The sequence below is a fragment of the Alosa alosa genome, chromosome 10, assembly GCF_017589495.1.
Source record: "Alosa alosa isolate M-15738 ecotype Scorff River chromosome 10, AALO_Geno_1.1, whole genome shotgun sequence".
In the NCBI taxonomy this organism is placed as follows: domain Eukaryota; kingdom Metazoa; phylum Chordata; class Actinopteri; order Clupeiformes; family Clupeidae; genus Alosa; species Alosa alosa.
Genome location: NC_063198.1, coordinates 32,534,974 through 32,549,896, shown reverse-complemented (window position 1 = coordinate 32,549,896; position 14,923 = coordinate 32,534,974). Strand labels below are relative to the sequence as shown.

At 41.8% G+C, this 14,923-nt stretch overlaps 1 protein-coding gene across 1 annotated transcript in view; it reads left to right on the top strand.

Moving 5' to 3' along the window:
* The window catches only part of LOC125301478 (neurexophilin-2), a 45,608-nt gene extending 35,509 nt beyond the window's left edge, over positions 1–10,099 (top strand). Inside the window, exon 2 of the mRNA XM_048253926.1 lies at positions 8,171–10,099. Within this exon, the coding sequence (XP_048109883.1) occupies positions 8,171–8,986 (816 nt within the window). The 3' untranslated portion in view covers positions 8,987–10,099. The remainder of the gene's footprint in view (positions 1–8,170) is intronic.
* Positions 10,100–14,923: the final 4,824 nt, after the last annotated feature.

Genomic DNA, 14,923 nt, shown 5'->3' with positions numbered 1-14,923 from the left:
CATTCTGCTCAGCTGCTCCATTTCCAACAGGCTGTAATCAAATATTCTTTAGATTAAACTCTCGGAGTGAGAGGAAAAAATACATACAGTATGTACACATGATCTGACCAGGAAGATCTTTCTATCTTTGGTTTCAACTCCGACAGTTAATATTCTCCCTTGACAGAGCAAGAAAAATGACAGCTTTGGAGGGAAATTGCTGGAGTGGTATGAATTCCAGAGAAAGACATATTTTATTCAGAGCATGTTTGTGCTGTGCTGCATTTTCACCAATAATACAGCCTTGGCTGTTAGCAATGGTGTTTTTCAGTGGGCATGGCACAGAAGTACTTATTGCACGGCAAACAATGAATAGGTAAAATGTTTCATATATATGCTGTGCATGTACAAATGCCCCCATGCTAGAGAAAAACAATGATGAATCATTCATGTCTTGTAGTAATTGCACAAATATTCTGTCAGAAGATACAATGTTTGGGAGAGATTATTAGCCCTCTTTAGTTTATAAAAATGCTAAGGGAACTGTGGCTGTAACAGGTTCATGTTGTTTTACTCTCACTGGCACTGATACACAAAGCACTGCTCTTGTTGTTAAGTAAAGCAATAATCATGTTTGTCTATAAAACAACACTCTTGTTGGTATAAATGTTGGTATAAACACATAGAATATGTTCTGTGTATTTATTTGTCTCTATATACAGGATGATAAAAACATTTTTCCCGTCCTCTGATGTAAATCTGTGTTTTCCAATAGAGAGAGAATTTTCCTTGATCTGTGGCTAGCACAGGTGGTGTTTGTTGTGCGTGTGGGGCTCTTTATACGAGCTAATCTGAATATTCATCATTGATCAGCCATTTATGGGTCACAATCTCAAATTATGCTTGTTGGCAAACAGCATCGAAAAAATGACACATAGGGCTCGACGAAACAAAGCACGTGTGCCTTTTCACAGGGAGGTGGACATGAAATATCGTGTTTTTTTACCATCACGTATACCCTGCTGTGGAACCTTTATTTAAAACAACATATGTGGTTTTTTTATATTAGGTGTCAGTGGCGTGCTCAATCCTCTTTGTTCTTTTGTATGTTTTGTCGTTGGGTGCTCTGCTCTGTGGTCCAAGGTTAGTAGTTTCAAGTGAGAAAAAAGAGAAAAAATCTCTCTCCCTCCGACCAAGGACATAAAAAATGTCTTTAAATTGGACATGTCCAAAAAGGATCTAAAAATGCCCACGTGTAGCGGCTTGGGCCTTCTTCTTGGGTCTTCCTCTTCAAGGGCCAAGCTGCTACGTGTGGGAATTTTTAGGTCCTTTTTGGACATGTCCAATTTGTATTACATGTAAAGACATACTGTATTTTATCTTACGGAGTGGAGTGCCTTGGTCGCAGAGATTTTTTTCTCTTTTTTTCTCACACTATGTCGTTTTTACCATAAAATAACGACTTCAACTCATTTTGAAGTACACTGACCTGGTAATGGGAAGAATGGTGTCTGTGTCATGTCAGCTCGCCCGGAGTGCCTGGTGCTGCACTGTGGAACTTTGGCGTCACCAATTTTCGTCTATTTTTGATGCACCGGGTGCCCTGTACCATTACTTCGTAATGTGCAGGATAGTCCCCATAGACTTTCATGGAACCTTGTACGTCACAAATTGATGCTAAAGAGTACCCAGTACACCGAAAATTGATGCCAATGTGTAAATACCTATTCCTACATTATGTTGCTTTAAGTAAAATTGGTTGTTGTGTACTATGTCAAACATATTCAACTACATTAAGACAGTAGATTTAGATACATAATCATACTATATGTGTGTGTGTGTGTGTGTGAGTGTGTGTGTGTGTGTGTGTGTCTGTCTGTCTGTGTGTGTGTGTGTGTGTGTGTGTGTGTGTGTGTGTGTGTGTGTGTGTGTGTGTGCGCGTAAATAGACAGGCATGAGATGAAACTCAGTTTATTTCTAATTCAGTAATGTTCCTAATTTACCCCACCCATAATGTTTGAGTTTGGGAAATTCAGTCTGGAGTCACTCCTTTGACAAGCCTCCATGCCTGTACCAGTCAATCAAATCATCTGGGCAGGTTTTATATGATGATGCACAGATGAGCATTCACGTCACCTAAATGCGCTTCCGTTCATTTTGTTTATGACAAAAAGGTTCGCTAGAGAAACTATACTGTAGATGAATCAGATCATGTTTGTTTTGACAGCTCAACCACTTAAAATATTTTTAACTTAAAAATGAATAGAACACAGCAAGGCATTTGTGGAGAAAAGGCTTAAAACATTTTTAACTTAAAAATGAATAGAAAACAGCAAGGCATTTGTGGAGAAAAGGCTTAAAACATTTTTTACTTAAAAATGAATAGAAAACAGCAAGGCATCTCCCTACAGGGTTCACATATTTAATTGCTCTGATTGGTGAGGTCTGTCCAGTTGTGTGCAGAGGCATTACCCCCCTTTGTATCAGATGAAACACACCCCATAATTAAATTCAACTGGACTGATACCCCCAGACTCAAATTCTGAATAGAATTGAGACTGGCTACGTCAGGCTACACTGTTCCCCTTTTAGGTGTTGAATGTGTCATCACACAAAGACCATGGTCTCAAATCAGTTATTAGAATTAAACGCGTTAGAGAGTGCCAGAGGTATATTAGGAACAGAAGACTAGACTGAACTAGACTGAAAGAAGACTATTTTAAAATAGGAAACCTTTTGGGAAGGCAAGGTGCTAACTGTCAATCGGTTACTCGTCTCTACCAAATTAAGCAAATTGCCCATGAATTTCAAGTTGATTGAAACATTTATTTAGAGAAGAAAAAAATGGCCAACTCTATTAAAACCATGTTTCTCTAAATAAAGTGAACTTGATATTAATGTGGCTATTAGCTAAAGCGCACAAGGGCACTGGTTGATTTCAAAGAAATGTTGTTCTTTGAGGAGAAATATTACTGACAAATGCACATCAGGAATGCACACCCTCAGCCTCAGCCAAAAAATAGCAATACGGCTTGTGTCAAACGAGGTGAATCTGCCTGGTTGATTTCAAACATTATTCCTCCTGTATCTCATCTCATAGACATAGAGTGAACTACGGGCCAGAGACTGCTGTGCTGTGCTGGCTCCACTGGGCCTTGTTCTTATTTTCCAGTCATTCAGTACGAGGATAATAAATCCACTTGTTTAACTAAAAAATAAACAAGTGCATTGGGTCAGTCTTCTACTGACATCACACATTTTAGAAAAATATATGAAATTTACTTCTTTATCTTTCTTGTTTAATGCTCCTTATTGTCTGATTGTACTATCAACCATTGCAAATGTGACACACATATATATTTTCTACAGTATTTACAGTACTTCCCAAGCTTGCCTGTCATGTCCCTTAGCTTGGCCAGAGTTGATAAAAAAATAAATAAAAAAAACGCTACTCCAGGCTTGCGCTTTCCCCCCTCTCCTGCTGTAAGCCCCTCAGGTCTCAGCTCATTCCCACATGCGGGCGTTAAAACAGGCCGACAGGTGTGGCCTTACCTCAATCTGCCCGCTGTGACCGGGTACCCTTCCATCAAGTCCCGCGCCTGTCAGGCACCAGATTGTCCTGCCATGGCGTGTAGGGCAGGGCAGGGGCGAGTGAGCGGGCAGAGCCGGTCCGATCTGGTGCGGGGAGGCTCGTCTGTGCTGACTAGGCAGTGGATCTGAAGAGCTGGGGCTTCAGCCGGGGCCCATCATGAGAATGTTGCTCTTCTCAGGGGAGGTAATGAGCAGAAGAAAAAAAGGGTCAGCACTGCTTCTTTACGGTGGCCGCGACCTTCGAGAGGGTGCCCTAGATCAGCACAAGGAGAAGGGCTCAGAGAGTCACCGGTGACACACTGTGCTGTGTGCACGCGCCCAGAGAATTCACTAGTGTTATGAAATTGTTAAGGTTCTAATGCTCGTCACTTTCACGGAGGCGCTCAACTTACAGTCTGTCTGCCCGGCGCAATGAAATGTGTGTCTTTCACAATCCCATACGTGATCTCGGGAGGTTATGAATTGCAATTTTGTAGTGCAGAGGAAATCAGTGTGTGCCGCTGAGCTATGAGGAATGGATCGAAAACATTTGTTGGCATTTTGTATTGATCAGCGCGTATCCTTGCCCCCTCTCCAGCGCCATGCTTCAAAAAGCACTCGGAAAAAAGACGTAGCAGTAAAGCACACGCTGGCGCCTTTGAGTTGTACGTAAGCCTTAATAATAGAGTGTGCCGTGGCAGTGTGTGTGTGTGTGTGTGTGTGCAGGGGCGGACCTGGACACTTTGAGGCCCAAGGCAAAGGATTCCGAGGCCCCTCCAGTGCCCCACACACACACACACACACACCACAACCCTAAAACTAAAACACACTTTATTCTGTAATAATGGGACGCTGAGGCATACTCAAATACAACAAATATTTTTTGCCATAGATGACAATCAAGATACAGTAGTAAAAACCTTTTTACAAAAGTATTACAAAGGTGTTACAGAGTGTGTGCGTGCAAACTAAATGAGGTGTTTGATCTTCCACCTCACATCCGACATCCAAAACAATAAACAGCGTATGCACTGACCGAATCAACTAGCCATTTTCTGTTTATCTTTTCTAAATGTTTCATGGTCATGTAATAATGTTCAACCGTAAATCTTCTGGGTGGTTTATCTGCATTTTTGGGGAATTCAAAGTTATTAATTTGCACGGGGCCTTTTTTAACGATTTCAACTCGCTCTGCATCTCTTACGGTGTCTTGCCATAACGCAGGGTCGTCACTGTAGTGCTAGGTATCGTGTTTGGGCTACTCACGTTACTGGTTTCGTTGTACCCAAAGCTTCTGCTACTGAAATGGTGTCCGTAGCAGCACCACCAGCACCAGTGCGGACTTCAGCAGTGACAGTGATCTTGTCCCTCACGACTGTTTCACTTAGATCAACATCATAATCATCATCATCATCAGTAGAAGAATATGTAGTGCAAGTTGCCGGTGGTGGTGCATCGGTGCCACAGCTGCTGCAGCTAGCATTAGCTACACCACCCAGCTCAGCAGATGTTGCAGATGTTGTTGCATCACTGTCCAAATTACTTTCTTCTGTGGAAGAATTCTTCGACTGGAAGAAGTTGGTTAATTTAATTTCTTTCTAAATTCTAACTCCTCCCTCTTTCTTTTTCGTTTATCACTTCCACTCTGGAAACGTTTCATGGCTGCTGTCATTCGCTCAACTCCACCTCACCAAGACCTCGTTCAGACTAGCTAGTTGCTGCTATGGTGACAGGAAGCGGACCTGCACTGCAGTCATTTGATTTTATGATGAGTTTATGAGCAATCATGAGGCAAAATATTTTTTTTCAATCTTTATTATGGATTAGAATATATTGTTTGGATGCGTGATCATTTATTTAAAAAAAAAAAAAAAAAAACGATATGGGGATGACGATGCCCCCTGGTGGCCGAGGCCCCAGGCAATTGCCTGACCATGCCTAATGGCAGGTCCGCCCCTGTGTGTGTGTGTGGATGGGGGGTACGGGACCACGGGTCAGAGAGGGCAGTACTGGTGAGGCGACCCGCTGGTGCTGATCCGAACTTTGCTGGGTGCCCATGACAGATGGTGACATCAGTAGACGCTTCAGGGCAGTGCTGACTTGGCAGAGCATCAGGGCGAAGGCAGATGAGATGATGATGATGAAACGTGGCCGTGGGCGTCGTGCGTCTCCTAATTGCAACCGTTGTCTGCAGTAACAGGTTTGAGACCCAGCAGCAGACGTGTCTCTCTCCCGACCCGACCCCCATCCCCCACCCCCCCACGACCCCGTGCTTGATTTTTTAATTCCAAGAGTCCACTACGCAGAGCACTCGGTCAGGTTCGTGCAGCTGTTTAAAATCCTCATCAAGTCGTTAGCCAGTCGATAGCCATTCATCACCAGCTCGTTTTGTAATCCATACAGCCAACGATCGATGCACTTCCAGCAATTTCACCCCAATCAATTCACCTTAAAATCAACCTCCATGCCGTGTAACGGAATGGCCAGCGAAATAGGTAAATTAATTGAATGACTGAATACATTAAGACCAGCATTGATTAATGTTCTTACAAATGGCAACATGAATTTGTTATTGGTTACAGAGATTGATGGGTGCACATATAGACAGCGCTCTCTGTTACACACACACACACACACACACACACACACACACACACACACACACACACACACACACACACACACACACACATAGACACACAGACGTGAGCAACCAACCATAGAAGTTTCAAGATTAGACAAGGAAGGTGCAGATCATGCATAACAATACAAACACTTGCTGCTAGAGCAGTTTTATTCATTTTATCTATTGTTTTTCACTCAGTAAATAAAATGTATTTTTTAAAACGCCCTGGATTTTGCGCGGTACCCAAGGGAATGTTTTTTGGCTTCTGCAACCCTGACGAAAAGCTGCAGTTGGCACCATCACCTTTTTATGACAGCTTCACAATTGTAGTCGTGCAGGAGAGACAAGCTTGAAGTCTGAAGTGTCAATAGTGTGTGTGTGTGTGTGTGTGTGTGTGTGTGTGTGTGTGTGCATACACGTGTGTGTATGTGTGTGTGTGTGTCTGTCTGTGTGTCTCTGTGTGTGTGTGTGTGTGTGTGTGTGTCTATGTGTGAGAAAGGGGGGGGGCATGCTACTCTGTGTGACTGAATGACAGACAGAGCAGCATACAATATTTCTGTGTGTGTGTGTGTGAGGTGTGTGTGTGTGTGTGTGTGTGTGTGTGTGTGTGTGTGTGTGTGTGTGTCTATGTGTGTGAGAAAGGGGGGGGGCATGCTACTCTGTGTGACTGAATGACAGACAGAGCAGCATACAATATTTCTGTGTGTGTGTGTGTGAATGTGTGTGTGTGTGTGTGTGTGTGTGTGTGTGTGTGTGTGTGTGTGTGTTTGATGTGTGAAGCAGGATGAAAGAACGCAGGGAACATTTCCAGTCAGTCAGCTCTGTGAATAAGCACCCAGACTGGGGATTAAAGGGTCAGAGAGGGAAAGAAATGACACGAGAACAAACCACAGTGGCGTGTAGAGACATCTATTACCCCACATCCCAATTCACTTTGCTCTGTAAAAACAACAGTGACGGCTGAATTAAACGCATTATAAAAATAGAATTGTTACAAAGTGCCGGAGATCAAAGTGTATGCCTTCAGACAACCTCAATACAGAATGTGAAACGCTATTGTCAACAGACTGCTGCCATTTCAGCAGAAATCAAGACTTGTCTCTGTGGAACTACCATGTTGCGTGCGTCTACAAGACTTGTCTATGTGGAGCTTACATTACATTTAGCAGACACTTCTTGACCAAAGTGACTTACATATGTCAGCTATATTACAAGGGATCACATTGTCCCCAGAGCAACTTGGGGTAAAGTGTCTTGCTCAAGGGCACAACGGTGGAAGCCAGGAATTGAACTGACAACTTTCAGGCTACTGCACGCTAGCCCAGCTCCTTAACCACTACACTACCACCGCCCCGTTGCGTGCGTCTACATTGTCCTCTCAGCTCACTGCTCTCTGATTGATATTTGCTTAATTAATTGTCAGCGTTCTTGTGACTCCATGATGATGACTGATACATAGATCAATGTGGACATAAAACATAATCCTGACATCCATTATCAGCGACTCTAGTGAGTCTGGAGTGCCTGGAGTGTGTCATTTTAGAGTGGTTGATTACTTGCCCTCTGTAAATGATTCCTGCTAAATGTTAACACTGTTGTCAGGATTTAACATGTGATTTCGCAATTATAAATTTGCTGATCAGGTGCTTTGTCAGTGGCAGTCTATTGGAAATGCGTTATTTCATTTTTCATACTATTACTTACTGTTATGCTTGATATAGGCTTTTCAATGATTTGAGACTATTATTTTTTTACTCATGCAGTGTTCGTATACTGTAAGGTGTTTTGGACAAAAGCATCTGCCAAATGCCATTACAATAACCGTAATTGTGATAACCATTTCAAGGTTTTGTCAAAGCTCATACATAAATGGCAACAAGTAATAATTGCCTTTCCTTGTATAATGAAAAGAAAGCTTTGGATAAAAGAAAGCTTCAGATTATTACTTTCTATTCAAACGCTGTTTATTGATCCTGTTGGTGTCTGTTTCCTCAGGCACATGGACTGGAGAAGCAAGTGGCCAAATCACTGGATTACTTGGATCTGGTACCGGCTGGCTCTGTCATGAAGACTCTCCCGTACGGAGTGGGTGGAGCAGGTGTTGGACCCCCTGGGGGCGTCAAACCACCTTACCACCCCGGCAGAACCTTCTCCACCATGGACCACATGCCGGTAAAACCCAAGCCCCCGATCTACAGCCCCCACAACCCGTACGAATGGGCCAGGAACCAGTCCCTGCTTGTGGACCAGACAGGGTACCGCCCCAAGCGCAAGCCCTCCCTCAAGACATCTTTAAAAACCAAGAAGATATTTGGATGGGGCGATTTCTACATCAACATTAAGACCATGAAGTTCAGCGTGATGCTCACCGGGAAGATAGTTGACCACGTCAACGGGACATTCACCGTCTTCTTCCGCCACAACTCCTCCAGCTTAGCCAACGTATCCGTCAGCATCGTACCCCCCTCGAAAGTGGTCGAGTTTGAGGTACTCCAACAACAGCCACCCCTCCACACTGAGTTCCAGGTCTACCAGCCCCACCAGTCCACCACTGACCCCAAGGAGGTCAAGACCTTCAACTGCCGAAATGAGTACGAGAGGTACGACAGGTCCAAGAAGCCCAAGCAGTGTCTTTATGACCCCTCGCAGACCTGTTACACAGAGCACACCCAGTTCTACTCCTCCTGGCAGTGTGCCAAACCCTTCAAGGTCATTTGCATTTTCATCTCTTTCTTCAGCAATGATTACAAGCTTGTACAGAAGGTTTGTCCGGACTACAACTTCCAGAGTGAGCATCCCTATTTTGGATGAGAAAGAGTGTGCATTGGGCTCGTCTGTTATGTCTTCTGTTCAGGAAGGGTTTTTTTGTGTGTGTTAAAGAATGTGTATTTTAAGGAAATGGGTCTACACCAAGGTGGACATATTGAGGAGTTTTCAAATAGGTTACGCATTTTTGATGTTTATTTGTTTTGAACGGTCTTTGTAAATACAGTATTCAAAACCTCAGCTCTGATCCAAGGATTTTTTTTCTCCTCTATTTGCTCCTGTCTATTTATGGTCAGGTTTTATTTTGTAAAAATAAATTGAAAAGATGAGAGTGAGAGTGACTTTTGTTACTGTTTCATCAGTGTGACTTAACACCAAAAATGTCAACAAGTTATTAGCATTTGACTGTATGTTCTACATTTATTTATACCCCTTGTTTTCAGACTTGGAAACCAGAGCGGAGTTTCACCATTAAAAGACAATTGCTCCCAAGACCAGAAGACTATATACAGTATTACTTTTATCAGAATGTATATGAAATGTTAAAGATAGAATATGCACAAAATATATGGCAACCCACATTAAAATAACTGTTGGTTTCATCCCATTTGTACTTGCTGTAAATGGTGAACATGTAATTATGGGCAAAGACATTTTGAAATGGTTTTGAATTCCGTAGACCTAAAAGAATACTGCACTGTATCAAATCTTTGCTCCAAATCTTTTGGCAGAAGAAGGTGAAGAGCCACAAATGTGATTGAGTGAAGACGTAAACTATTAACCCTTTCCACTTAGTGGAGTACCAAAACAAGCCTATACTGTCAAATGTTAATCTCACCAAACCAGGATTCACCTGTTATTTTACACGGGTTATTTTAGAGCTGCAGACATAGAGAATAAACCAGTCTGTAAAATGGTATTTTTATAGTATATAAAGTGCTACCTAAAACACACATCAATATCTGTTATTTATTATTTATTTTTAGTGCATATGTAAAATAACCATCTGGAAATATGGTTTGCTTGGTTATATGGACTGTGTGAGACTTCTGAGAAATCTTAAGGACCAGAAGTTGATTTTCTGCGGTGTTGCTTGATATGACATGTAAACAAAATTACTCATGTAAATACTCAACAACAAATAAATCTTTAAAGCCACCCTGAATTATTTTTTCAATTAATATCTCAAACCTCAACAGTAATACATCTTTAAGACTGCACCAATTTGTTACCCACAGCAAATTTAATAATTTGTATATACCGGTATATAAATCTAATTCAATTAATATATTTTGGTCCAGTGTACTGATTGATGTTGCATTGATGTTCATATCAAGGATCTCAGAGTGAAAAAAAGCTGTTAATCAAGGTAAGCATGAACCCATCCTTGTCGCCACCATCTTGGACACCCAGTGAGCATGTAGATGGTGGATGAGATTAAGGTCAAGGAATCACTACCCTTGGAGCCATTACACAAACACATTTAGAATAGCTGTCAAAAGCAGATTGAAGTATTTGGTGTCCCACAGACACACTTTCCAGTTATTTCCCCTAGTTTCCTGCAGGACTATCTCACAACAGGTCACTGGAACTCACCCTCCCTCATTTCTCTTTGGTATTGGGCTACACACATTTGGCTTCATGGCTGAAGTAAGGTAATATGTGTGTGCAGGGGTGCTGCTGGACATGTTGGACCCTAAGACTACAATGTTGTGGACCCCCAACAATAATAATAATAATAATAATAATAATAATAATAATAATAGACCTAATGATTATTGATCTATGTGGGCCTCCTGTCTGTGTAGGGCCTTTGGAATTGGAACATTCCCCCACCTTAAGGCAACTTGAACCTGTGTGTGTGCGTGTGTATGCATGGGTGTATATAACCAGAGACTTTCTAATGAGGAGACACAGCACTCAAATAATCCTCCATAGAAATGCATGGGGTTAGTTTGTAACGCCAATATGGCAGTTGTCTAATATCCCACCCTTCTGTGGCAAAAAGTCGACATGTGAATACATTGAGCCAATCATATGGTGTGTTGTGAAGACATCATGCCAATCATGTGTTTTGATCTCGCCGCTGGAGCAAGGTCGGTGTAGTGAAGCCTTGCGCACGCGCATTTATGGCGAAATAGATGCCCGATAAGTTCCCAAAAAGCGTTGCAATATGGCCGCCAAGTGGAGGGACTTGCCTAAAAGGACTTTGATCTAACTAGGACTATACAAGCATGTATGTGAGTGTTTGTGAGTGAGAACAGACTATGCCATGAACACTGAGGGCCAGATGTACTAACACTTTTGTGCTCACTTCAGGTGCATTTGCGTGTAACTCTTTTGCGCTCACTTCAGGTGCATTTTCGTATAACGCCTTTGCGCTCAGTATTTGCGTATAACGCTTTTGCGCTCACTTCAGGCATATTTGCGTATAACACTTTTGCGCTCACTTCAGGCGTATTTGTTTTGCAACGTGTACGTAAAAAAATGGCGAGGTATGTACAAACAGGCCGTACTGAGGTAAAAGGGCAGACTGCCTGCCGCAGAAGCTGAGAATGCCAAATTGCTCTTTTCCATCTCATGCATATGCATTCATAGGAGGGTCAGGGAAAAGTGGGAGTTTCGTGTAAAAGATGGGAGGAGAAGCATAAATGCGCCTAATTAGGTATTCCCATGTATGTACGAAAACTGCCCATGAAAGCGCATGTCTATTTTGCACTGTAAATTGCAGGGGGCGGAGAAAGGTGCTGTTTACCCAATGAACTGCAAGTTTGATAAATATGACGTTAACATAAGTGTCATAACGTGTGACAAATAGTCTACATCTGGCCTTGAGTACGCCTATAAATAAGGTGAAAACGCGATTGGTTGTAGCAATAAGTCGGTACATTTTGCAGATTATCTCTTTGAAAGGGCACAATACATTGATACTTTATTTTAAAGGTGTCATTGTCAAAATAGTTGCTTTTAGAGATCAAATTTTACTTTGATCAACAAGTACATTTTATACATCTAGAGCCTGAAACGGAGAAACAGTATACTGTTAAAATAATATAACATTAACATTGGTTGGGTTTTGCTTGGATAATTATTGCCTTACGATTGTGTGTGTGTGTGTGTGTGTGTGTGTGTGTGTGTGTGTGTGTGTGTGTGTGGATGCATTTGTTGGTGTGTTTCAGTGTGTCTGTATGTCATCTGTCATCTCCTCAGTAAATTTCTAGAGTGTGACTGACTCATGTACATCACAGAGATGACGAGCCAGTGACTGATAGGCCAGTTGGTATGTTTCTAAACTTCAGAGGAATTCATTTAGAGCACAGGAGTTTGGTAATCAGTTATTGTGCTTTTATTTCTTCACAAATGGCAACACCGAAGACCAACTGTAAATGTGTGTGTGTGTGTGTGTGTATGAGAGAAAGAGAGAGAGAGAGAGAGAGAGAGAGAGAGAGAGAGAGAGAGAGAGAAAGATAGGGTAGTTATGACAAAGAATTCCTGGAAGTCCCTTTAAAGAACAAAACCTGATTTTATCAGTTTTGTAATCTTGCACGTTGTTCTTACAGTTTCAACAACGTCATGAACATGGCTCTCTCAAATCTCATGCACTGACCGTGAGGAACGTGCATTTCACAGACCTCACACAACACAATGGCTTTGCAAATGCAATGTTATAAATTGATTATGAAATAAGAGATGAACTGATGATGGAATATTTTCAGTTTGTACATTTAGATTGCATAGACTTTATATGTAGTGTTGGTATGGTGCTACAACATTAAATGTAATTAAATGTTCTATTAACAATTATTGTGAACATTAACAGCCCCATAGATTTAACACATGGCAAGCCCATATCACACAATAGATATAACCTCAGGTCTAAGACGTCACAGACTTCTATCTCAATGTGACTACCCTGGTTAAACAAAGGATAAAAAAATAATAAACAGCAGATTTTACCGAATACAAGGCAATACAAGGGTATAAAGCATGCCTCTGTACAATAAGCGGTTCCTGAGTAATCTGGTTTTGTAATTGCAACAAATTTCTATATGGTCTCCAACTTTGGGCCGAAATTATATTGTATTCTCATGTAAACTATTTATGTCAGTATACACACATTTTTGTATATTACATAGAGTATCCCACCATTGTGGTTCTTAATACTGCCAGATTGCAGACAATCCCACTTAATCCCATTTACACAGATATGAATATATATGTTTACTGGCATGCTTCCTAGTGACATTAAATAAGCTTTTTGCATGTTGGGCTCATTTGTTTCAGTGGAGCCAGGTGTGTTTGGACCTGCCGCAATTGTTAATGTAATTAGTGTCTACACAGACTAGGTTGGGTGTTGCCCCTAAATCAGCATGTTACGATAAAGAAATATATATGCAAGTTAGAGCAGAATCTAACAGAAGATGCCATTACAACAACGCTCCACCACCGGACACAAAGCGACCGCATAGAGAGCCTTTCGTGCGAATAGCCCATTCTAATCCTGACCAAGTAAAATAACCATGACAACCATTCTGTTGTGTCATTCTAGGGGGGTCCGGGAGTAGGCCTATGCTATGCTCCCCTGTAAGAAAAAGTTGTATATTTTAACTTTTAAATGCATCAATCTGGTGCACTTTGAAAAAAAATGCAGACGTTACACACTTGCTTATTTTTATCAGTAGATGAAAATATTTCTGCTGTAGCCTAAACCTATTTTGCTCTTTAGAATTTTAACCATGCACACACATGGTATAGTTATGATAAGTTCACAACCACAAAGCATATTTGCTGAAGCATACGGTTCAGAAATGGTCAAAAATAGTGTATATTTCAGCACTCCATGAAATTATGCAGAAGGTCAGTGATGTTGTTCAACTAGTTAAGTAAATCAGTGGTTCTCATTCTTTAGAATTGCAGTGCAAGATATTCTAATGATGCTGAATGAGACAAACAAATATTGGCTGTGTACGCAGCAACATTTTGGTTGGCAGCCCCAAATCTCACTCCAAGTTTTTTTTTTTTTTAAAGTTGGCAGCCCTGCGTGAGGTGATTCCTTCAGGTGTGTTTTTTCCTGTACTCCTTGTGTGAACGCAGGTCTAGCTAATTGGCAATCATGACGTCACGCAGGAGTTCCTATCAGAGCCGTCAATCAATGCATAAAAGCGATCTGAACTTGTGCGTTGTGGGCGCTATGCTGAAGTGCTTGCCAGTGTGAGAGGCTGCGCAGTGAAGCACAGAGACTTTATTAAACCGAACAATATAGCCTCTTTCTTGTTTTCTCTTTTTGTACATTTTTGTACAAAGCCCAAAAAATATACTTAAAAAAAGAACTTGCCACATTGTCCTGTACCCAAATAGTTGCACCAATGTAACCTGCCTTGTGTTGAAACTGCAAGAGCCAGCCCTGCACATGTGCTGACCGTGCTGACAAATCGAGCTATAAGGCCAGGCTGCTAGCTTTTATTGCAGCACTACTCTTTAAGTTTTTCAGAAAATGGCGGGAAAATAGTAACCTGACTCTTGCCAGATGAATTTCGTTCCGCTTAGCTCCGCCTAGCTTCACTCACATCCATCTGGGACCTCTTCCATTGAGAGTGATTTCTGCAACCGATTTTATGGTACAGCCAATCAGGACGCAGGGCGGGAGTTTCATAGATGTGACATAGCGTAGAAGCGACTGTGAGACTGTTATCAGCGTCACGGGTTGGCTTCGATGTGAGTGGTTGAAGTAGCACGTCAATAGATGACGGACAAGTGGCTTATTCAATCAAATGCAAGCATTTTTTGATTAGGCCCAGCCTTCTGAAGCAACACTCCAATGGATTGGTCCCAGATGGATGAGTGGAGCTAGGCGGAACGAAATTCATCTGGAGAGAGTCAGGTTAGGAAAATAGATAGTCTGGCTCCTCTCATTTCTTAGTATGAAGTGACATTAGTAATTAATCGGTTCTAGGCTACGTCCATTAAATATAGGTTTGGAAT